Source organism: Haliaeetus albicilla, chromosome 10, assembly GCF_947461875.1.
Source record: "Haliaeetus albicilla chromosome 10, bHalAlb1.1, whole genome shotgun sequence".
In the NCBI taxonomy this organism is placed as follows: Eukaryota; Metazoa; Chordata; class Aves; order Accipitriformes; family Accipitridae; genus Haliaeetus; species Haliaeetus albicilla.
In genome coordinates this window covers 18,059,325-18,084,551 of record NC_091492.1, presented here as the reverse complement: position 1 = coordinate 18,084,551, position 25,227 = coordinate 18,059,325, and the positions used below count along the sequence as shown (strand labels likewise).

The 25,227-nt window shown below is 37.5% G+C and overlaps 1 protein-coding gene across 6 annotated transcripts in view; it reads right to left on the bottom strand.

Annotated features, from left to right (window-relative positions):
- CHD9 (chromodomain helicase DNA binding protein 9) overlaps nt 1–25,154 on the bottom strand; it is a 101,948-nt gene extending 76,794 nt beyond the window's left edge. For 3 of the 6 annotated variants that reach the window (XM_069793654.1, XM_069793660.1, XM_069793659.1), the window contains exons 1-4: nt 24,947–25,154; nt 16,765–16,840; nt 14,888–14,976; nt 5,124–6,726 (exon numbers count right to left, since the gene is read on the bottom strand). In XM_069793654.1, the coding sequence (XP_069649755.1) occupies nt 5,124–6,560 (1,437 nt within the window). In that variant the 5' untranslated portion in view covers nt 6,561–6,726; nt 14,888–14,976; nt 16,765–16,840; nt 24,947–25,154. Of the gene's footprint in view, nt 1–5,123; nt 6,727–7,392; nt 7,496–14,887; nt 14,977–16,764; nt 16,841–22,839; nt 22,956–24,688; nt 24,844–24,946 lie in introns of those variants that run through there. The other 3 variants (XM_069793658.1, XM_069793655.1, XM_069793656.1) reach the window with 3 other exon arrangements.
- Between the last annotated feature and the right edge of the window lie 73 nt (nt 25,155–25,227).

The window sequence follows — 25,227 nt, the reverse complement described above, 5'->3', positions numbered from 1 at the left end:
CTTCACAAATTATATATATCCAACAGCATCGTAATTTTACAATCTTGTATGGTAACAACACTTAGGAGCCATAATCTATAAACTTACTATGCAAAATAGCCAGTCTCTTCTACAAAGACTTTATATATGGTGTGATCAGTTCATTACTTGAAAATATTTCTCATTGCAGGCTCTCTTAAACTATACAGAATGTAAGAAATACACTCTAACAAATACTATATCCTTGACTTTTATACATTTTCCATAACTGTATATATCAAGTAATTGGCTTGTACCTCCCATAACTTGCCGAGAAAACACATCACTGCTTACTATGTATTTCTCTCATAAAAACTTTACAGTGCAAGATCTCATACAGAAGTAGAACAGCAACCAAGGGCAGAGTAAGAAGTTTACGAGTGGAATAATCCAAGGGATTTGTCTACAACAAATTTAGAGTTGATATAGAAGGGAGGCATCTGCTAATGCAGTCAGGGGTGAAAGGCCCATGACTATTCAGGGCTTGCACCTCAGCAGCACATGAGCCTGGACTATGATCAGGTGAAACTTAGTTCCACCTCTGATGATATGCTCATATATGAGGTTATGCCATTCTGATACATACAGATGTCCCAGGGTACAACACCAACCAAGCACTCATCTACAATGTTCAGACTTGCTTTGCTAAACTTTCAACAAGGCAAGACAAATTCTCTCCAAAAATACAGTGTCATCTGTTGCTATAAAACAAGTGGTCAGAAAGGTGCTTACAAGCATAAAAGCACTTGTGTGTTTCAAGTCAGTTTCTACAAAAAAAGTCAGGTGTGAGACACTGGAATTCACAAATATACTGAATTATCAAGATAGGTGCCAAACTTTAAGTCACAAAAGGGAGAAAAAGATTCACCTGATTTAAGAACTAAGACTACCACCTTGTCCTATAGCACTTTTGATTATTAATGGAATATTATTTTCCAGTTTAATCTCAATTATTCTGCTTTCATGTATGTAGCCAGAAGAGATTAAAATGCTTATTACAAAATAACATATAAAACTTCTCTTAGGACAGTTTACACTTCAGATTATCTTTCTGACCTCCTTTTCTTCTAAACATGCAGAACTGAGTGCTGAAGCCTGTATTTTTGTTGTCTTTTTTCAACTTTATGAAAAGCAAATATTTAGCTTTAGGAAACTCAAAACAGTTTTAAGTAGAGTTAAAAAGATCAGAAGTGTTATATTAGTCAAAGCCGAGGCTACATGAATCTTCAGTGCACTTCTCCACTTTACTGTGCATTCTCAAACTGATGAAAAATGCATGGTGTAAGATTAAGAGGCACAATTTGTTTACAATTATAATCTAATTACAGCAGGCACAGAAAGTATAATAGCAGCATAAGACATTCTATCTTATTTTTAATTCTGCAGCATTATTACCCTGAACAGATTGTATTATTTTAAAAATTAATTTCTATCAAAAGAATAGCTGTACAAGTAAAAATGTGATGAGTATGCTTGCTTTCGAATAATGAAACAAGTATTTAATGTTCTTTCTTAATTTTAAATAACGTCAGCATAACTATAGTTAAAGATCTTCGGTTGCCCAATGTTGGGTCCATTCCAGTAGCCACAGTTCATTAACTACTTCATAAAATAAAAAGTTTTCCTTTCTGGAAAATACTCAATCATTATCAACCTAAAACTGATGAAAATAATTAAATCCACTAGTAATTGTTTCCTCAATATGTACAAAAGCCAGTATGAAACATTGTCTTGTTAAACAATAAACATTTCACCTTAACTATTACACATGAAAATTATCAAAATTTTCCCTTCCCACCTAACTCCTAGCCTAAAGACAACCAGTTTCAGAAAGACCAATATTCCCTCCCCATCCCTTACCCCACCTTTCTTCTCTCTGGTTAAACTACACACAATTGTAAAAAGCTCAAACAGAAAAAACTCATCTTGAACTTCAAATTATACAAAGTGATCAAAGAATAAGGTGGGAATTAGAAGTAAACCCCCTCTTCGAATTGTAATAAGACAAAAGACAGATCCAAAACACCTCTTAACTTCAGTAATTGCCATCCTTTTCTATTACTATTCATGTTAAACACAATGCTGATCTGAAGAGGCTTCTACATTATTTGCTTCTGTCACTCCCCCATCAATATATTCCTCACAGTAGTTTGACAGCTATCACTTCACAACCAGTTTCTGAAGCAGACATTAAACATCTGTCCAATTAGATAAACTCAAGGTCAGAATCTAATTTATACAATTTATTGCATACCCCAAAATAATAAAAACCAAACCAAGCAGTTTTATAACTAACTGTTTTCCGTCTGTTTCATTTCAGAGTTCCAGGGAAAAAATGTAAAAAAAAAAAAAGTTTAAATACCATGAAGTTGCTTTGTTTTCACACCATGACAAAAACCCAAACCAAACCCCCCAAACCTTAAACACTCTCCACAGGTCTCAGAACTTTCCCTCTATTCCTAGTTACAAAACAAAGTGCTAAAACTGATGTCAGCGAGATTGAAGTAAACCTTAAAATGTTCTGATGTATACTACAGAAAAGTCACAGCACTGGAAAGTTTTATTAGACCTACTTTCCACCGCCTGGCTTGTATCCCACATGTTCCTCACAAATGATACTAACCCCTGGATTTCTCGCCACCCCCAGTTTTCCTGGAATCCACTTCCTCTTCACCCTTCACCCCAAGTAGACTCATGGGAGACCAATAGCCTCAATGCTACTGTTCCCAACTCTGGGCTCTGCTGCTCTGCTTGCTGGCAGGGAACGTGGGCGCTGCTCCCTCTGCAGTACTGTACACAGTAATAAGCAGGATCACGTTTTGCTAGTAGCTACTATACCATGTGTCTTTAGGCTACAGATAACTGACAAGAGCAGCTACTTGGGCTATGCCCTCTTCTTCCACCTCCCTGACCTAGAAAATAATAAACATTTATCAAAAACAGATTGTATCTACTGCATCATTCAGTTAATCAAGCTAATCTCAAATACACAGCTGTATACGTGTTCTATTAACATCACACCACAATTTTACAGGAAAAAGTTTCAGTAGTAGGAATTGACAATTACACACTCCATAAACATAAGCAGAAATTGTAATGGAGAAGCAATCTACTGAACCAAGACCAAAGATTAAATGTGTTAAACCCTTATCTCTACACTAATGAAATAAAATTTAAGGGGAGCAGGGGGGAAGGTGTTACATTGCCTCTTTCATAGGCCTGTGTCCTTCTGCAAACTATGCAGAAGCAAGAGTCAGTAATTAGGTTCCTTTCCTTCCCAGTAATTTATTTTTCCAGTAAGATACCATTCTATATCGTCAGGTAAAAAGAATATTGGTAGCAAGAATTTAGAGAAGGAATACAGTTACTACAACCTTTTTAGAGCTGCCTGCATGTGTGTATTTGATGTCAGAGTTGCCTCTATTTCAAAATGCACAGATTGAAAATTAGAAAACATTTATATTCCCTCTCCTTTCCCAAATACAACCTAAATTCCTACTGGAATTTAAAATAAAAAATACCTACTTTCACTGTTCACATGTACATGGATTTCAACAGACAGTCTCACAATTTTGGAAACCCTAGGTAACCAGCAATGGCAGCTGAGTATGTGCATTTATCACACAGAAGCTACAGTTCCTTCTGCCAAACCGTCTAATTGAAGAAATTTCAGTCATTCCTGTCAAATCAAATTTGGGCTGGAAGCTACCAAGCAGAGCCAAGCTGTGATAATATTAAGGTATTAACTTACACATAATGCAGTCACTGATACCACTCTTGAAACATTAACAAGGAAAACTACTAAACTAGTCTCCTACACCACAGCAATACCTTTAAAGATTGATAAATTTTAAAAGCTGAAAGAATAATTATTTGTGCCTTTGGTTATTAAGTCTCGTCTATATTCAAGACATGTTTTCTTTTGATTCAGGAGCTTTTTTTGAGCTGAAAGATCTGCAAGAATCTCACATATGCTCAGGTTTCTAGTAGCTGTAATAAAAACATGATTTTGCTGGTTACAGTGTTGTGAAAAAATACTTTACTTGCCCTATTTTTTTTTTATTTTTAAAGCTTAGCTACTCTCATAAAAGACAAAAGCAATCCAAAAGCACCAGTCTATATTTCAATTTATTGACACTTACATACTTCTTATAAAAGACAAGATGATGATAATGGTCAGCATTAAAAAAAAAGTGGACTTAATATCTCAATTAAAGTGAACTTAATATCTCAATTAAAACTATTTGAAAATTCACTACATTACTTGTTGTGAGCAAGCTCTCATAAGAAACAGGCTGAAGGATTGAAGGATTGTCTTTATGAACTCTTCAATGCTCACACAATTTTTATTTCTCTCAGGTAATCTGAAAAGTGCCATCTGTGAAGTTAGTTTCTCTTGTATACCATTAAAAAAAGTACAATATAATTTTTATACTATCTTGTCATCCATGCGGAGGGCTTTAATACTTGCAGTAGATGTGCACATCACACTAAAACAACTGCAGAGCTTTTTGGTTTAGCCAAAAGTAACAAAATCAAACATAGGCATAGCCTTTTATGTTTCCTATTATTACTAATCACATCAAAAACAAAACCAAAGTTTTTAGCCAATGAGCATGAGCACAGACACCAAGCAAAGGACCGAGTAACAACAAAACCAGTGCAATTCTCGCAGGGAATCAGCCACACCAGCCTTATTAAACCTCTTAAAAATATGTTGTTGTAAGTACTTTAAAAGACAATAAGCCATTATATTTGCACCAAAACCATAAACCAACCGATTTTCTCTGCTGTACTTAGGAAATACAAGCAGCAGAAGGACCAGCATCATGTTCTCTGAATAAATATTTCAGGTCATTTAAATCTTGTTTTCTGCAATGGTAAGAAAACAACAGGAGAAAGCAAGGTCTGCATCAACAGGTTGGGTTTTTGGGGTTTTTTTTCCCCCTAAACCAGCTGTTACTCAGACTTCTTCAGGGCCAAATAATAACAGCTCAGAAACTTCAGTTATCATGCTTTGGCACAAGCACCAGTCACTATTATTCATTTCACCACATCAACCAAATCAAACAGCTCAAACTTCTGCTCCCCAAATCCCTACATACCTGTCCTTGTAAAGTCACACGACTTCTGTCTGGCAGATGCTGATTAGAAACTGAAGAATGCCAAGGATGGATCTGACTTTGAGACTGTGCCCGAACAAGATCAGATGACTGTGTTACTTGCTGTGGGGTTATATGGTGTTCTAGGTCATGCTCTAAAACATGGCTTGTGCTATCCTGAACAAATGCAGAATCATCAAACTGTGGCAGAAGGTCTTCCTGAAGGAGGTCATCCGGGTCAAGTCCTGTAAATGGTTCATTATGAGTCTCAACTTGATGAAGTAAGTTATCATCTAAAGATGTAAAACCGTTGCTTTCAATAGGGTCAGTGAAATGGCTTATCTGAGAAGCAGAACCAGTAGAAGTTGGAAAATTAATATTCACAGGAGAGAGTTTTGAAGTACTAAAGTTGCCCTGAGGATGTGCAGAATGCAACATTTGAAAACTATTTGAATTCAAAGGTGTATTAGGATTCAACATGTGCTCAGTTGTTTCTTGCTTGGTCCCTGTTTGAGATGTAAAGGCATCGCTTCCAGTGAAGTCAGAGATAGAGTGTGTCTGCTGGCTTGTAGAAAGAGCTGTTGTAGACTGAAGAAGGCTGGTAGGAGAAATGTGGTTATTGGAGTAAGAATAAGGAGATGAAAATTGTTGGCTATTATTGACAGAACATGGAGTAATAGTTGGGGACTGTCCATCAAAATTTCCTTCTTGATTCCCACAAAAATGTATTGAAGCACTTGCAGTTTGAGAAAACTGTTGAACAGACAGAGGCTGCTGTGAAGTTGATGGATTAGAAACTGGAGGTGGGTGGTTAACACTGACTCTGAGAGAAGTAGATACATTAACTTCCATGAAGTCTTTTGGCTGACTCAGAGCATCTTGCCCTGTGTTGTTTCTGCTTTGTTGCGACCGTAGCGAGGCACACTGATGCTGCGGTTCATTAGCCTGAAATAAGGCAAAGTCATGGTGTGCTACAAAGCTTTTGTTTTGCTGCATAGACTGAGAATGTCCTTGGTGAAAGGGGGACCCATTTTGATTTGAAACAGTTGTGGCAGTTTGATGACCCCACATAGGACTACCATCAGCCACATCTGGAAACATCCCATTAGACTGGTTTTGCGGATGAACTGGTGAACAATTGAATTGAGAGTGTGGTGATAAGACATTGTCAGCTGAGCTATTAAAAGACTGATTTACTGAGTGAAGTTTCAGTGAATCATACTGATTCAGCTGATCAAACTCACTCATCTTTTGTTGATTTTGAGCATCTTGCACATGGTTCAATGAGTCTATGTGCAAAGGTTCAAATTCTGCACCCAAATTCAATTCATCAACAAGTGAAACAGGTCCAGGTTGAACAAAGGCATCATCTGACAAACCTTCTAAGGTCTCACTAAAAAGATTGGCATCATCAAAAAAATCCATCATAGGATCAGTCATCTTGATAGGTCTGTACTGCTTTTTCTCTGAACTCCAAATGGAGTCAATTTTGGCTCTCTGCAGTGAACAGAAACAAATGAGATCCAGCGGTCACCACTTTATCCAAGGCATGCCAACATCCATTAGTGCTTCTGATGAAACATTCGTCTTAAAGTGTTAAAGCACCCTGAGGGGGGGAGGGGGAAGGGAGAAAAAAAAAAAAAGAGAAAAATTACTTTCATGACTCTCCTCATCGCTCCTTCCCCTCCCCAATACTTTTATGGATTTTTGGTATTTTGTTTGTAATGTTACAGTTTAGTTAAACCACAACTCAAGTTATTTTTGCTTATACTCAATACCCTGTGCAGCATATATCATTTTTGTGCCTTTTGTAATCAACGTAATATTTGACGTTTTAAATGTAGTGGTTTCATTTTTTTCATTCAGTTTTCTCTATTTTCAATTCCCCTTTGCCATTTTCATTAAAACGATCAAATTGTAACAGAATTGTGGTTTTTTTTAGTAGTCCAGAATTAAAATTTCTTTGTAGAAGGAAATCATACAATACATAAAATGTGCACAATAATTCTGTATGTATAAACAAGAAACTTGAGAGGTTATAAACCACATTTAAAAACAAAGCTACCTTGACTTCAGTAGGAAAAGCTGAGATACTCTGTTTCTTCTATTTAAGTTGCATTAAGTAAGATTCTGAAAAACTGTATTTTATCTCACTTAAAGACATAAAACTCTTATTTAAAGGAAAGACAAGAGGATTAATACAGTGATACAGTCAAAGATAAACACAGGAAAAGAACTACGTTTGGTTCCACAACAGAGTTTACACACTTACCTAGTTTTGAAATACAAGTTGGTTTTCTTTTTTATTTATTCATAGTATCACTGAGTGATCACCAATGAATTAGTTTGCAGTTGGGGGTTTCAGGCAAGAGGAGCTGAAAAGGATGGTTAGTTTAACTTTAGCCTAAAAACTTGCACATTCGTAGCGTAATCAAACAGAATGGGAAATTAATGAAAACGTGTCGAAAATGTGTCTCTCTGGTAATTTACCTTCCCAGATAACTACTAAGCCTCTAGAATAGAGGAGCAATCACTTTCAATTACCATCTTCATGGAATAATCATTCCTTCACCCTGTCAACACATATACCCAACTATAAAGAAAAAAAGGAAACAGTCACAGCTTTTAATTCCTGACCCTACTACTAAAGCTCATCTTCATGCTCTCCTCCTTTATTCCAACTGCAATTCTTCATTAATGAATTCTCCCAAGAATAAAATGAGTATAGGATCCTTCCAGAATGGACACACTGAAAATCTGAAATATTCTCTGATGGACAATGTCCACATTGAACCTATTAAGTACAAAGTAGTCTTTGACAAAAGACTGATGAAAATCTGTTCTGCTTATTCTCCTAGTCCACTGAAAGTGTTGTGACCATAGTCAGAATAAAGCCTAAACTAAATTAATAAACCTTGTTGAGGGTTTGGGTATATAAAACTTCTGGTCTACACAGGAAAAGGACAGATGGATCTTGTATCACACTGAAAGACACCAAGTGGTGACATCTATCAAGCATGGATTGGTATGAGTGTTAATTACTATGAGTATAGAGAACAAGCATGCTATAAAAAGGGCACAGAGGCTTAGGAAGGTGACAGCTTAGCATAACAAAGTAACCGTGGATTCCAGATGATACATGCGGAACTTACTGCTTGAAGTTAGGACTCCCTGAAGTCCCAAGTTAAAGGAAGCACTAACATAAATTAGACCCTGTTATCTTCCAACACTTACTAAGTTGTCTGCTTATGATTAAAAGCAACAGAATGATGACTTTCTCAGTATCAAACACCTTCCAAGAGATGATAAACCAACATCAGGATCCAGGTAGATGACGTGTCACGGTTTTAGGTTTTTGTACCATTTCTAATATAATCATCTCTCATCTTAACAGTATTTCAACTCAAAAGATAAGTCGGGGAAGAGCTATTTTAGCTAAGAAGAGACAAGCAAGTCAGATTAAGTACAAGGAAAGAATAACGTAGACACAGAACAAATGATCTAATTACAGAAACCCCCATCTGAGGAACGATAGATCGAGATTATGGTAGCCATGTGTAAAATGTCATGTTCCAAGCTAACAAGGACTCTACTGTTAAAATCTCAAATTTGAAGCCTGTATCGATAAAAGTTTACATATTGAGACTCAGTATAAATAGCTCAGCAGACTGCATACAGCTCCTTGGTTATGCCCAGAGATAAACTATATTTTACTGTAAGGAAGGTTATTCAGTTTGTGGTAACTTGAAAAAACAGACAAAAAGAGAGATTTCTTCCATCTTTAGCAATATAGATACAATAGGGTGTACAATTATTTATTTATTTTTTTTAAACGTACAGTAAGTGACATATGAGCCAGCTACTCTATGGTAATTACCTACTATACATGCTCTTGAGTTTAACTACATAGTAGCCTAGAACTATTTAACAGGACTAAAACAACCCCATATTGAAAAAACACATACCAGACTATCTCTTCCTGTTTTACTGACTGTGTACCTTTACAGTAAAAAATGGGAAAAAAGCATGCATAACAGCTAGCATCACTGCAGTTGTGACACTGTAACTCTGAGCTTGCCTCACAGATACTTGCTTATTTGCTCAAAACCCAAGAAACACCTTTCATCTTAGGTTTTCCTACTTTCTTTCAGCATAAGGAAAAAGGAGGAAATAACGAGGAAATAATACTCTCTTACTAAAATGAGAAGGCTTTATGAAACAGTAAGTCTTAGTAGGTATAAAAAGGAAACATAACCTGAAGATGTCAGCTTCACTTCAAGGATCCAAATAAGATGGATAGCACAGACGAACTTCCAAACTGAGAAATCTGAAGGCCAGATACATGAGAAACCTCTACAGGCTAATTAGACCAACATACATTTATTATGAAGAAAGCTTCTCTGTAAAGAGGAGATCACAAAGTGAAAAAACAAAACAAAACCCAACCCAAGCCTTTTTTGGAAAGGATACTGCTGTAGATAGCCTGAACACAACTCTGTTGCAAAGACACCTTGCTTTTTGACCAGAGAAGTACTTTTACCCTTAGCCTTTTTCTTCAGTGTCTACAAAATCCATCACATTTTTTTCAGCCCAAAGAAAACCATAACTTGGAAATTCAAGGGTGTTTGATTTGGAGAAACTAGCCTCTCACACAAAGTCATCTCCAAATTTATTGAACAATTGTCCTTTTTGTTTCTCTCTGCTATACTTGAATATGGAAATATTAGATGCTCAGCTTGCAAACTGTGAAGGCATACGAAAGCAAACTGTGATGCATTTCTGAAATTAGTTGGCACACAAGTACTATTTTTCTGTCCTTTCCATAAAAAAAAAATCCTACGTCCTCACACCCAACTTAATGAAACAAAATAAGTTCTGACACAAAAACTTTTTACATGCTTTCTGTAAGTGATTCTCTTCTCCATGTCCTTACTCCCTCTTACATAGAAAACAATGGCAGGTACAATTACGGTTTAACACGCTTTTATCCAGCCTCCTCCTTCCCCAGACAGATACGTGGTACCAATTCGAACTTTGGACATGCTTTTACCTTGAGCTGGCAGAAGAGCAGTCAAGGAAATAAACATTTTGAAGACATTCATCTATTGGACTTGACAACTACAATGTTAACAATGCAACGACAGCCAGTGTTTTATAGTACCAGTTCCAAAATACTTCTCATGGAAGATAAGCTCTTATTGGGGCTGCTTTTGAATCAGAATAGGGAAACTAGTTTTGAATCCCTACTCAATAAAGCAAACTACAGTAAAAAGTTAGATTTCTCTTAGTAAGTACAATTTGACATCTTTGTGCCCTCTTACATTGAGAATTTGTGATGAAGTTACAGTTTTTGTAAAAACTAAATTAATTCTAATACTTTGCATGTCTAAATTGTCTACCATTATTGTATACTGATTTAATATTAATCTTTACCCAGCTTAAAGTTAGCAAGATCTTTCTACAACATCAATGTCTGAGAACTGCTTGGACCAATTCTAGACAATAAAATGAGCACCAAAACAGAGGTACAACCTGACGAAGCAACTGGAAGACTACAGTTGTTGTACTTCAATTTAAGAAGTTACTGCCCCCTATCAGCTAGAATTGCTTCAGCAGTATTTACTAACTATAGGACACTTGGTAAATTTAGAATTTTCTGCAGTAGGTTTTGTTTTCTTTTTTAAACATAATGGAACCCAAAGGCATTCAGCAATGCTTCTTACTAGTATTTAGTTTCTCCCTTTGTATTTCACACTCTCAACTTTGTAGTAATCAAGCTGGTATTATGTAGAAAACTAAGCAACAGGAACTACTACTACTACTACAGTGTAACTACTATCTAACAGCTATGTAACAAAATCATACATTAGACCTGCTATTCTCAAAAAAAAAAGTTGTGGGTTTTTTTTAAGTAATATGAAGTTTTCTAACATTAATTACCAGGAAACATCAGCAGTATCCCCCAAGTTAAACTGAAATACATTTCAGGGTTTGCCATCTTCAGATATGCTAAAGCATCTGGAATTTAAACAGTGAATTTTTTGACTATCATTTGATGCCTCGCACAAAACATAGCATTTTCTCCAAGAAGTATGAAGTTATTCTGCAAACATACTTGAACCAGAAGAGTAACATCTCCCAGCTCTTGGGTTTTTTTGGTCTGGTCACTACTCATTAAACTGAACACCTGTACTTTCTTTAATCTACTAGACCTTAACATTAAGAGATCTATTTTAAATTATAGATTGAAACCAAAGTATTAGAACAGGAGAAATGGTATTAAAATAGAATTTATGAGTCCAAGTGAATGAAAAAATACTAATTTCTGCATAACACATGTTTTTCATTTAAAAACAAACCATGTTGTATTCTGTATGGTCTAAAACTATCTTTTCAGTTACAAACAGAATATGTATCAATGCAATATTGTTGGTGGTCTTAACCTACAAAAGCAGCTCTCGTACTACTACTGTAATTTTAACTTTTTTTAAACTTTAAGGTCTTTCTCAACTTTTACTTATTATATTCAAAATCACTTCGAAATTAAACTGGCTACACTCAGCCTGGTTTGATTCCTTTCCTTAAGTGTATGTGCAACAAGACTGAATCAATACCAGAGCTAGGTTAGGAAACTGAGGTTTCAAGTTAACGCGGTTAATGCAACTCCTTGCAAAGGATTGGGTGTGGGGGGAAATTTTATCCATTTTGGTTGTCCATCAGAGTTTAATAACAACCCTTTATTCTTGTCAGAAAGAAAGACCACAAGGAAATAGACAGCCTGGAAGCCTCAAAGAGATGATCCCCTTCTATACTACGTTAGCATGTGGTAGATCTGAGTTGTAAAAAGACAAGCTGTAGTTAACAGACACAAGCAAGACCAGAAATTAAGAGAATGGTACAAGATTTAAAGACCAGAAGAAAAGGAAAGAAAGATTTATTTTACAGAATACATCAAAAAAGAATGAACACATAAGAAAATAGAATGGAACAAAGACATCAAATTTTGCTTGCAAGAAAATGAAGCGGGAGTAGCAGTAAAATGCAAGAAAATAAAAACAACTGATGTGGTTTATTTCTTTAATTGCATTGTTGATTACTTTTGATGACATGACAACAAAAACCAAGCTACTCTAGTTATAAGCAAGTAAATCAGGTAAAGATACAGTACATTACCATGATATTCACACTTTCATAGTTTGATAAACTAAGTATCACTGCTTCACATGACTAATGTGTGGCAGTATCACAGATAAGAGGAAGCCAGTGACTTTGATGGTCATTTTTCACAAAAGAAGTTGAAACAATGGCTATCCAGACAAATAATAGAAGCTATCTCAGAAAGAAGCTAGGGACAAGTTAGTAGACATAAGGAATTAAAACTGAAGTCATAAAAACATGACATAACAGAAATCCAGACTACAGTTAAAGGACACAGAAGGAGTAAACACAGAGAGTCATAACTAGAGAAGAGTTTTACATTATACGCAAAGTGTTTTAGTTTTTTTCTTTTCTTTTTAGGAAAGCAATGCAACCAGGCATAACAGACTTGCTTCCAAACAAGACATCTGCCAAAGAGACTGAAAAAATCATTATATTTGCTAAATTCTATGTAGCATACAACAGCATGACAGGTTTGTGGCTTTTTATGATTTGTCCATCTATTAGCAGATGGAACACTGCGTCAAAAGATGTAGACAATACCACGTGTTAAAAACCAGATACTTAAACTGATCACTTCTGCCTAATATTCAGAAATTATAAAGACATTCCCTCCCCTATATTAAAAATAAAAGACAATTACACTATGATTATTTGTCAGATTTAATTATAACTAAAGCTTTGGCCAAATTCAAAAAGCTGCAGTAAATTAAATAATACAGAAGGTACTTCCCACTGATGCGTCAATATAAATGATATTCAATTATAGATTTAAAGATCAATGTACATGTTAAATTTAAAATGCACAGAGGGATAGCACAATCTCCTCAAAATCCCAGGAATGTAGAAGAACATTTAGACATTCAGTAGCGATGAACTCTCTTATTCCCTAACAGAACAGAATAAGTAAGTCTTTGTACAAGAGTACCATGGTATCTGTAGCTAAATATGGATTGAAAAGATGCATTTTCTCTTACTGGTATCACTAAAATTAGGTGAAAACTTGTTTTGGTAGCCTGTTTCATTAAATGAAAAAATACATATCCAATTATATATACATAAATATGCATTATTTTATTTTAAAATTGCTTTTCATTGGTATGCATTTATAATTATTTTCAAGTAATGAGCCATCCCTTCAGTAAAATCATACCCTCAACACACTGTTTCATTTAGAATTCTATTGTGCTACATAGTTCACAGACATCATGCTAAATACTCAAAAGATAACTCAAGTACCTTGTATGTTGACTTGAAGATTAGGAAGATTTGAAACTGATGGTCTTAAATTCTGAGGACTAGGTTCCAGTCCACAGCTACAGTTCCAACTGAGTAAGAGCATAAAACTGGAGCAAACGGGCTTGTGTGTGATTGTCATAGTAATTCAGAGTAGTCTGTTCTCATACCTACACTGGGTTTGCTTGCACCAAGCCCCTCATGTAACTGTTTCCCCCTTCTACTCCCCAGACATGCACAACTGCCTTCTACCACCTCTCCTCCTCTTGCAGATAGCCTCTGGGAAATAAATATTAAAGGTTTATATAAGAAAAAAAAATATTCAGTAAGTGTCAATTGTTATGGTCATTCATAAAAGTTCAAGTCAACCGACATGACAAGTGACGTTTCACTTGGAAAGAAAATCCATCTTCCAAATGCACCTAAAGAGAAATTTAAATTTCTACCCTTCTCAAAGATGTTTGCCTTCACTATGAATGGGACAGCTTCTTTACTGAGAAGAGCTCTGCGTAAGCTGAACAGAGCAAAACTACACCAAAGAGAAAGTATATTACAGAACTCTCTGTATAAACCAGCACGATATCAGAAAGTCCTACTGCATATGTTAGGGCCACTTACTCTGCTTCTTTAAGAGATCCATTTTAACATTAATTTTTAACTTAAGGTAAATTTGTGAAGTCTCAAAATGATATTATAGCAAGCAGTGCTTAATACATGGAGATAACATATTATACAAATTCTGTAATGTATGAAGTAATCTTAGCTGTTTTATTTAGAGACCTACAAAAATTAAAAAGCATTTAGAAAAAATTGTATTTTCTAGTGCAATTTTTGTGGTTGTTTTGTTTCTACTGTTTTGAAGTGTGGGTGTGTAATACCACAAAGTTTCTTCAGATGAAATATGGTTTACATTATCGAAAAAAAGTGTTGCTGTTTTTTTAATTGCACAAAATTCAGATCCTTCCCTTTTGTTGCTTTCCAGGATGGAGTTTTGTCTTCCCAAAACTCCAAATTCAGAAGACGTATGGTGAGATGCACAATTAAAGCCTGTAGAACTATTATATATATCAGAAAAGGAATCTCAAATCACAAACCAATTTTTTAATTATTTACCGATATACCACCATGCTGTTTCTCTACCTGTAATACTGAGTTACAGTGCTTTAGTTAGAGCATTGGTACTTAGAACTCCGAAGTTTAATAATTAGCTGGAGTCAAAATTAAGAGCTAGCACAGGCACCTAAAGAATGCTATACTATAAAAGTATCTGATTGACCTATAAGACATAAAAATAAGTTGCTGAAATCTAATTAAAAATATATCACAGAATACTAAGGAAAAGGGCCCAAGTTAAGATAAAAAAATATCCTTACCCATGAATCTAGAACACATCTCTTCTATGAAGAATTAAGAAGCTCAGAGATATGCTTTAAATCCAGATGGATACTTCATCATTAGAGACCTGAAAATGAAACATGGTAAATGAGTCACACAATAACCAACTTCAGGAGTATACATTCAAATGCAATACTTTAAACTCAAAACCACAATAGATACCATAAAAACAAGAACACCAGATTTAATACAGAATCACTAGTAGCCATGATTTTATAACTGTCTGATAAATAGGCAAGTAAAGTGCTCATTTTGTAGGACCACTGCAAAACAACCCAACACTACAAACCTCTAAGTTTGAAGGGTAGAGTCTGTGCCAGAATACTAAAAGTTTTAGGGCAACTAAGACACAATATAAGGACAAAAAAAAAAAGTTTTTGAGGTTAGGTTTTAAACCTGTCAATGCAAAAAGCCCTGTACATACTATCTTTTAACAGCAGTATGCTATTACATACTGACAGATGTACTTGCCAACAGGAATTGACACTGCCTTTCTAGAGGAGCATACTTGCAAAACAGTTTTATCCTACTCCTTGCCTTGACAGTAGGTAGAGGAGCTCAAATTCAAAAGGTTCTTTTTTTAAGCTGAAAAAGGCTTCAAAACATTACACAGTTTAAGGGAAAATGCGCAGTGAGTGAAAGTAAAGGCTTCTAGGGCCTGTGCGTAAAAGCCTGATAGCAAACAAAAACACCCTCTAACATTAACAGACAAGACAAGAAGTTAGTATATAAACTTACATTCTATACCAGTGTGTTTTTCCATAAAACAGTGCTACCCTTTCAAAAACATGATCATTCTCTCCAAGGCACAGAGCATCCTCCAATTCCAATAAATACAGATTTCCCTCTCCCTAAATATAGTTTCTTGGTGACAAACTCTTAAACGCCTTTGCAAGACTAATTAATACAGTTCAACATTTAATCTTTACTAAAAGACAAGATAGTATGTATCAGTGCATTAAGAAGCAGATTTAACACAAAGATTATTTCTTCGCCCCACATCTTCGAGACACCATTGTAATGTATGTCAAAGGTATAAATTGGTTATAACAGCTATCAAAAGCCTGCAATGTGCCAGTAAAAAATTTTGTTCGGTACTAATTTGGTACATAAATTATTACATTTATCCCCCGTTTATTATTCAGTAACTTCAAGACTCATGCCAAGGTTGCTAAACTAAAATGTCTCAGCTCTACATTAATACGGACACTTAAATTATGTGCAGAGATCTTTTTCTAGAATTCATAAACAATAAACACGTACCCAAACACATACTTAGGTGAAGGTTGCTAAATTACTTCTATCTTTCTTTGCCATCTATGTGAAGTGAGACGAACTTTGTATGAGAACAGCCAGAAAACTTCCTCTAGTTGTTGTCATTTTCTATACTGGAACTCCCACCATGCAAACAGAGCTCTCATCATGCAAAGTCCTCTTCACATCCAGAAATTAGAATCAAGTTTGAAATTATTTAACTGTCAGCTTTTATGCAGCCTTTCAATATATATTTTTATTTCCTTAACTTCTGTTTATTTAAAAGTTCTTTGTTGACTAAACAAAGTTGTAGCATGAAGGTTTTACAATATATAAATTAACTGAATAGAGGTATTCAAAAATTTATTTTTATTTGAAAAAAAAAAAAAAAAGAAAAATTGAAAACCTGCAATCAAGTAAGTTATCCTAGCTGTAAGAATTCAACAGTAAAAAAAGAAACCTAATTCACCTGTAACTACCATATAATACAAACACTATCTTTAAGTTCTTGGCTATCCAAAACAGCTATGTTTTGAATCCTTCCTCAACTGGATTCTTTGTGAATGTTCAAAATAAAGAAAAAAAATAAAATGTTTCTTACTCTAGGACAGTGTCCACTTGCTTGAACAGCTTCCAATATGGAGACAATTGTAGAGTACTTAGAACTTTGCAAAATCCTGTGTTGAAAAGAAGAAAAAAACCCATATATAACTAAATATACATTCACCAAACCTACAATACATTATTCTAAACGTAAAATACAAGAAATACTTCAGACAGCAGAAGAATCATTGAAGATTATACTAAGTGCCAAAGAGAAATCCACACAAAAGGAACTTAGATCTCATTTTGCTTCTTAAGAAAGTTTTATCTCCACAGATTCTCAAATAAGCTATATTGCATGTTAACTTTGAATTACACATATATAAATATGTATGTATATATATCTGTTAAATGTGATACAGTAAAAAAAATGTTCTGTAAAGTCTCCTTCTTTAGAAGAGAGTCTTAATGCTTGCTTTTAAATCTTGAATTGGTAAAATTCACCGATATACAACAAAACTTATACGTTATTAAGTAGAACCAGAACTAAATTTGTTACAAGCATGCCTAGATACATATTAAACTATGTTAGAAAGTTTTTTAAAAATTATCTTCTACAGCCCAACTAACATAATATCTTCGTAAAATACTGAAAGACAAATACACATGTCCCTAAGTGCACATGGATTTCTTATGTTCTTGATGGAATCCTAAAGCATTACTATTACTAATCAAAAAATTTGAACAATAGTAATCTTCCTCATTTTGGACACTAAAATGGAGACTTTTGTACATGTTAGTTTAACAGGAAATAAACTATTCATTTCAATTAGTTTAGAATAACCACTTTACCCCAATTTCTATTTTTTAAAACATCATGTAAATTTAATAAAAGAAATGAGTTTTGTACAAAATCCTTGTGTATTTTTATGTCTTCAGTCTTTGCAAATACCTTTAGGAAATTTAACAGCACCAGTTTAAGAAGTTATTCTTTTCAACTACCTTCTTCACCTCTCTGCCAAAGGTTATTGCCCTCAAAAGCACAGCCTGCAGAACAAAATATGTACATGTGCATCAGCTGCTTCAGTGTATAGTCCCCCAATTTAGTTTTAACTCTTCCTCTTGTCAGTTTAAACAAACCCATTAGACTTTGCATTAAAATGGCTGAGGTGTATACATACATTCTATTTAGTCATTTATATTTTGTGGCCATTAATTGCAATAAAGGGACAATATTAATACAGAGAATGACAATATCTTAATTTGCTACACTTGATTGTGAGCTATAAAGATACCAAAAGTTTGGATAACCTTCTTGAAAAGAAGAAAGTCTACCCCCAAGTCAGTTTATTTTAGTGAAGAAAACTGTTAAGAAGTTCAGGGGTTTGGCCACAAGACTACTGAAGGAAGCTGTACTAGTAAATAGTTCTGCTCTTTAAACATTATTGCCATTTTGCTTCTCCAAAGTGTAACTGTGAAAACTCATAAATTTCAGGAGTCCAGTGAGTTCCTGCTTATTTTTCTAATACAGATAACAAAATTTCCCAATGTTCTTTTCCTCAGGTTTGAATACCGCAACCTTCTTAAGAGATCTGCCCACAAATCTTAGTATACTATCTGTACAGAATAGGAACACCCCTTTTTACCCTCTTTAGTTTACAAAAAAGTTAGAATAACATACTCAGTGTAACGTATTTGTAATTTACAGTTTACTTCAGGTCACTAGAAAGACAGTTACAAAAGCTTCCTTATAAGTTTAAAAAGAAAATCCTCTTGGTGCTGTTGAGATTTCTGATGTAAGCACTATAGGGTTTCTACAGTTTTGTCATTAATTTCAGCATTACACCTTAAATTAGACCTACAACATACGTTTCTGAATTCTGGTATATTTCCTGAGGAACTACATTGCCATTTTAAGATGTAGAGAAACATTTGCATTGAAAACCAGAAAAAAGTCTTCTCATTTTCACATGTGGCCTAAACTAAGATTTCATTACAAAACATCAGAGACAAAAGACTTCACAGCATAGCCCTCTTTCAATTCACAATCTGATAATATACTAACTTCCAATAATTCTCATGTTCTAGCCTGATAAGCATCTTTGTGAACTACTGCAAGTTTATAATCCGGAAGTACCAACTAGAACAATGCAAAGAATCATGCCTGTTTTACAGATGCCTATGGATCATGATCTACAAGTACAGACCAACAGTTGTGAAGACTTGACCCTGACAGAGAAAATTTTGTCTTCTCTGTGAAAAAAGGAGCACAATATCAAGTCTTGACAAAACCAGTTTAAGATACCATGATAGTACTCTACTGAACAGAACAGGTTCAGACTTCCCACGCCATACAACATTAGCTGGCATAAGGAGTTTCATCTATAACAGAAGTCTATACCTTTCAGAGAAAGGCTGCATACAATTCTTCTATTTTTTAAAAAAACTATTTCTAAGGAGATTTGATATGAAAGTTTCTCAGAAAAGTTCCTCCCAAGCACATGTTAAGCCAGACACTCTGAGTTTGCAACTTGTTCAATATACTCTTCTAAAATTAAGAAATCAATTACACCTGATAACAACTCAAGCAAAACAACATTTTTCGTCTTGTTTCACAGTTTCCAGAATACTCAGGACACGTTCCTGAAATCACCTCCAATAGATAGAGGGAGACTTCAGACAACTTCTACTATAACATCAATACTCTGCCACAAGAGTCTGACAAAGTGGACTTTTAAAAAACTTCCCCAGTTAAATGGGACAATACTCATCTGTCCCTTAAGGGTATCTATGAATTATTCTTAAAAACTTACCTAAAAATCTGGCTCTGAAGCTAAATTTTAGTTTAGCTTCTGAAAACCAGGAAAAAATACTTTCAAAAACTGCATGCTAAAACAAGCAACATCATATTATATGGAATTAGGCCCACTGTCTTACCTAACACTGTTTTTAATGTTGGTGGAAGCCACTAACTACGATGGCTTTACAACAGGCTAACTGAAAACAAAAACTTATCCTATTCTAGTGCTCAGATTTCTTCTAACATATGGAATATCAGATGGGTAGATTTTCATGCCATTATACAGATGAAATCTTTCTGAAGGTTAACACTTTCTTCATCAGGTTGTTAAGTATCAAATGTAATAAAATCATTTACTCTTCAAAAGCCATTTGCAGAATAATTTTGGAGGAGTTCCTGAGTTTTAGTGACCGACATAAAAGAGCGAACCAATCTTTTAATACTGATCATGCAACACAGGGAAAAGTGCCCAAGAATGCACTGCAGAAGGAAATAATTTGGTAACCAGAGTTACTACATTTTCTAATATGACTCAGATAAAGAACAAAGTCAATATTACTATTTGTCTTCAGAAAAAGGATGGGAACATTTTTCCATCTTCCTGCAAATTTTAACTGTTGATTTAAGATTAAACCAAAAACTTTTATGTTAAAAAAAGAAAGATGCATATACACTGGTGGCCTAAAGAGATTAATATTTGGTATCTCTTCAGTAATATGTATGCAGTTGAGGATCTCAACATATTTGCTTACTGACAGATGCCATATCATACCAACACATTTCTGCTGAATTCTAAGTTTACAAAAAACGCTTCCTCCCTTGTAACATGTTTCTTGCAGCTCAGTAAGCGAGCGTAGTGTAAAGGCAGCACTGAAAGGGGAACTCAGTTCCAAGGTGCTGCCAAAACTAACCTTTTACTTGATCACTAAAGCTTGTTCTAATATATAGCTTTGTATCCATCCAAATACTACAGACACATTTTGGAAGTACTACTAAGATGCTAACGTTTCTGAAGTCAAGCTATAGCTTCACTAACCACATTGTTAAAAAGTGTTGGATTTAGAGTTGGTCTTCTGCAAGTTTTCAACACTGCAGTTACTCAAAACCACGGTCATTGTAAACCACGTTATACTTTTTTGATGTAATACTTTGAAAAAAATACTGCTTAAAAAAAGATCTCTCTTCCCTGCACTATTGTAAATAAGAAAGTCGTACATTCAGCCTGCTTGACTTTTGGTCAGCTAAATCTCACATTTATCAATTGGCCAGATAGATATAATATGAGAATCCTGCTATTCCTTCAGCCAAAGCAAGAGCTGCAAACTCTTTCCAGTGATTGTAGTATCAGCAAAAGAATTACTACTTAGTTCCTTTTGCTGAAGGGGAAAGAGAATACTTCAACGATACCCTAAAATATTTCCAATAACGCTAACTATCAATTCTTGAATGTTTGACTAAATAATCAGATGGTTTCTCCAACACCCATTTATGTGTACACAGATATCTGACATTCCTGAAGCACCGTTTCTAACTACAGGAAGAGCACTAGAAAATAGAATGAGAGTACACTATGTGAGCCCAAGTAAGTGTGAGATTTCTAAGTGTTCATTAAGCTCGTGGCTCCATAGTTTAATAGAACAGAGACCATTAAAAGGACAAATATGGATAGGTCAGTGGAAGACTATAAAGTATCCACAAAATTAGTCTGGTTAGAAAAGAAACTGAGTGCTAAGGGTTACTGGATTTCAGTTAAACCCCCCAAAAATATTTCAACTGGATGATTTATGAACATAAGTACCAAACATTACTGAGAATTTAGTTCATATATAGTGGTGGAAAGAAGTAGAAGACTGCAATCCAGTCATGAATAGGATCACACTATTCAACTCCATCAGATCCAGCTTACTCTAAATTGCATGGAAAGTATCAAAGACAGACAATGATGCAGTGTTTGGACACTTCTTTCTACAGGACTAATATAAAAGAAAAAAAAATGCACTGTAAGGAATCCAGACCCATAAAATATATAATTGTCCAGCTTACCTGTACTTTTGAAGTGTTTGAAGGATACATATACTCTAATCATAGGGAAAATTTACATTGTAAAATTGTAACATGCAGCAAAGAAAAATAATCTTACAACTAGCCCTATAAAGCAAGTAAGAACAAAAGTGCATCTATTTACTATACAGGTTGCACAAACAAGGCAGCGTGTCAATCTTCTTGTTTTAATCCACCTTGTCTCTCTCTCAAAAGGACACAAATGAACAATGCCTGTTTTAGGGCCTCTGTGGTCTCTTAGGAGTGGTTCATGTCATACATCTTTTAGATAACATCACTAAAAATACTTTTTAAAAACCACACTGTGCTTTCATCAATATTTCTCCATGACTGAATTCTTGGACTAATCTTCAGGAGCATTTAGCACCAGCAACTCATGTGAAATGAGTAGGTGCTGAGATTCCTCAAAATTCTTGAAAAATTGTAAGACATAAAACTCTTTTTACAGTAAAAATGACAGCTTTACTCAGAGCGATATAAGTTAATACATCTTCATCATGAAGAGCAGCATAAATTCTTATAAATAGAACTACTTGGTTAAATGCAAACAAGTAAGTTAGCACAAAGTAAACCAGTGCAGACACATTGTAACTACTTATGTGCCTACCCTTATCATCTTGTAAGTGCAAAGTAAATTGATGTAGCTTACCCACCAATGATGAAAAAAAAGAGAAAGCTACTTCAGGTTTACTTTAAGGTTAGAGAGTTCACAATGGGCAGTAAACACAGAGTTGTTGATATCTGAAGTTCACATCCTACCTTACTTCCCACTAAGTTCTTTGTGTGCCCTTGACTTACACATAGGGCCTGGCACACAGATCCCTGAACTGGTTAACTTTCAAAAACATGTATATTAATTTTTGTTCTTTGGTTTACAAAAACTAGGCATTGAAGTCCATGGTGCTTTGGAAGCCTCATCTGCCAGACGCAGGAACAATGAAAAAAAGTCATTATTAGTTGGGGGTGTGAGTGGTTGGGGGTGTGTAGAAACTTTGTAAGTAGGTAAAACCAGAAGATACTAATTGCTACTCTTTCTGTAAGAGTTAACAGAGTATAGGATAGGAATAATTATGAATTTTAAAATATTTACCTTGTGAAAGAAACTAGCAAAAAGTTGATCTATGCACCACCAAATTAAAACTCGGAGCGAGGCTAAAAATCCAGATATTGCTCAAAGATGACTGAATGTTAATATTCTGCCTTGAATGCTAGACATATTTATATTTGCATACAAATGCTTACACATAAAAAAAGGTGAAATAATTATTTTACCTTACACCTGCCAGATGGGAACTTGATGGTATCAAATGACAGAGGTTTAAAAACAGATGCAGAGAGTTCTTAGGACTGATGGGCCTTGTTTTCCTTAGAGAAGAGGATTACTTTTTACAGCTACTTCTTACAAAGTCTCAAAAAAAGACACAAGAGGAGAATAAGAAACCTTATCCCTTTACACAGATTGTTATTTTGTCCCCCATGAGCACACATTATAACACTAAAGGGTTTGGATCTCTTCTGCTTAAGGGAGGGAGACTGAGCTGTATTTTCTCACACCGATGAAGTTAAACAACTTTCATGTACTGAAGGAAGTTTTTAGTTGCTAAAGGTTCAAGGCACTTATGATACAAAGACAGTGAGGAGTGCAAACCATTTCTTACAAACTGAAAGTGTATGCATCAACCTCAACGTCAAAGCTATACAGCCAAATGAGAGAATTCTGGACTCTTCGTAGTTTTTATCCCCGTTCACAAAAATTTGTGCGTGAAGAGGGAATAATGAAGTTTTAACATTTCACTGCTTTAAGGCTCAGTAGGAAATAGCGTAATTTCTCCACTTCACCTTATTCATCTTCAGAATAAAGATGCATGCCACCTATCCACCCAGAACTATATACGTATAGTATGGAGCTAGCCTCAACATCCTCTCCTTGTCACCACCGAAGGAAGTCAGACTGCGGCCCCTACCTGGAAAATGTCAGTCCATAAATCCCAACCTTGCACTTTCACAGCCAAGTCCCTTTCTAAGCCTCACCCATGCAGTGGGAACCTGCGGCCATGCGCCACCAGTTCTCCTCGCCCCAGAAATCTTCCAGCCCAGACGGACAGCAGACTGCATGCCCATCTCCATCTCTCCCAGACACACCTCGCCCAATGTCAACCCTCCCCTTCCATATTCCTTTCCCCAGCTCCCACGTCTTCTGCTGTCATGGATCCAAGCCAGTGGGTTGCCAAACGCAGCTCCTCTTTTTCCTCCTACTTTGCTTGCCCTGGGAAATTATTTTAACTCCTCTCTCTGCCCCCCTCTATTACCTTGCGTAGCGAGAAACCAGGTCTAACGTTCCCACTTCTCTGCCTGGGAGGGTGCCACCTCCCTTCCCTGCCACGCAGCCCCCTTCCCAAAGGGCATAAGGCGCCTGGGGACATTCTCGCCCTACCTTCCTCCACCCAACCCTTTCCTCCCACTGCCACCTTCTCGCTGGGGGAAGAGAGGGACATCCGACCTCTTCCTCCCACTTCCCTCAGAAGGAGACCAGCCCTGTTCCCCTCGCCCTGCCATCTTCTTACCTGAAAGACGCCAGGGGCAGGACACCCAGCCTCTCCCCCGCCCCGCTACCGAGGCAAGGCCCCATTCCTCCCCTCCAAACTTTGCCCCCACCCGCCGGCCGCCCCTCCGCCCGCGGGCCCCCTCAGCCCCGCTGCGGGGCAGGGAGGACGGGGGCGGCGGGGACCGCATCCCTGGGCGCCCCCGCCCGCCCCGCCGCCTCCATCCTGCCCCGCGCCACCCCCGCCGCCCCCAGCAAAAACTCGCCCCGCCGCCGCCGCCGCCCCCCTTCTTCCTCCTCCTCCTCCTCCTCCCACCTCCGCCGGAGAGGTGCGAGGGACCGGCGAGGAGCCCCGCGCCCGCCGGCTCCGCCGCCGGTGTCGGCGAGGGGCGGAAGCAGGTCGAGGCGCGGCGGCGGGGAGAGCCCGGGCGACGAGCAGGCCGCGCCGCGCCGTCCCCCGGCGGGAGGAGGGGCGGGAGGGGCTGACGGGGCGCCGGGGCCAGCCGGTGTCTCCGGCACCTGGAGCGCGGCCTGCTCCGGAGGTGGCGGGGAGCAGCCCGTCCCTTCGCACGTACTCACCGCCGGGTTCGCCATTACGCGGCGGCGGCGGCAGCGCCTGGAGCCGCCGCCGCTGCCCGGCAGGAGGCACACGCGCGGGGAGGAGGAGGAGGAGGAGGAGATGCCCCGCGCCTGACAGCTCCCCGCCGGGGCGGCCTCGGGCAGACGCGGCGGCTCAGAGGCGGCGGCAGGAGCGGCGGCGGCTTCCCCTCCCCCTCCGGGGATTCCCCCCGCCCCCCCCGGGCGCCCAGGGAGCCGCTGGCCGAGGGCGGCACTTACCGGGTGGCAGGGTGGCTGGCGCAGGCCGGGAGAGGCGGGCGGCGGCGGAGCGGGCGAGGGCGGCGCGGCGTGACTGGCTCTCCTCCCCCCGCCGCCCACTGCGCAGGCAGGGCGGGAGGGGCGGCCGGGCTGTGGGCGAAGTTTCACTCGCTCCGCGCCGCGACCCCACCGGCCCCAGCGAACCCGCGGGGACGGGCTGGGGGGCGCATTTGCATATTTGTCACCCCCGCGCTGATTGGCCGCCCGCGCGGGGGCCGGGGCCGCCGCCGCCGCCGCGCGCT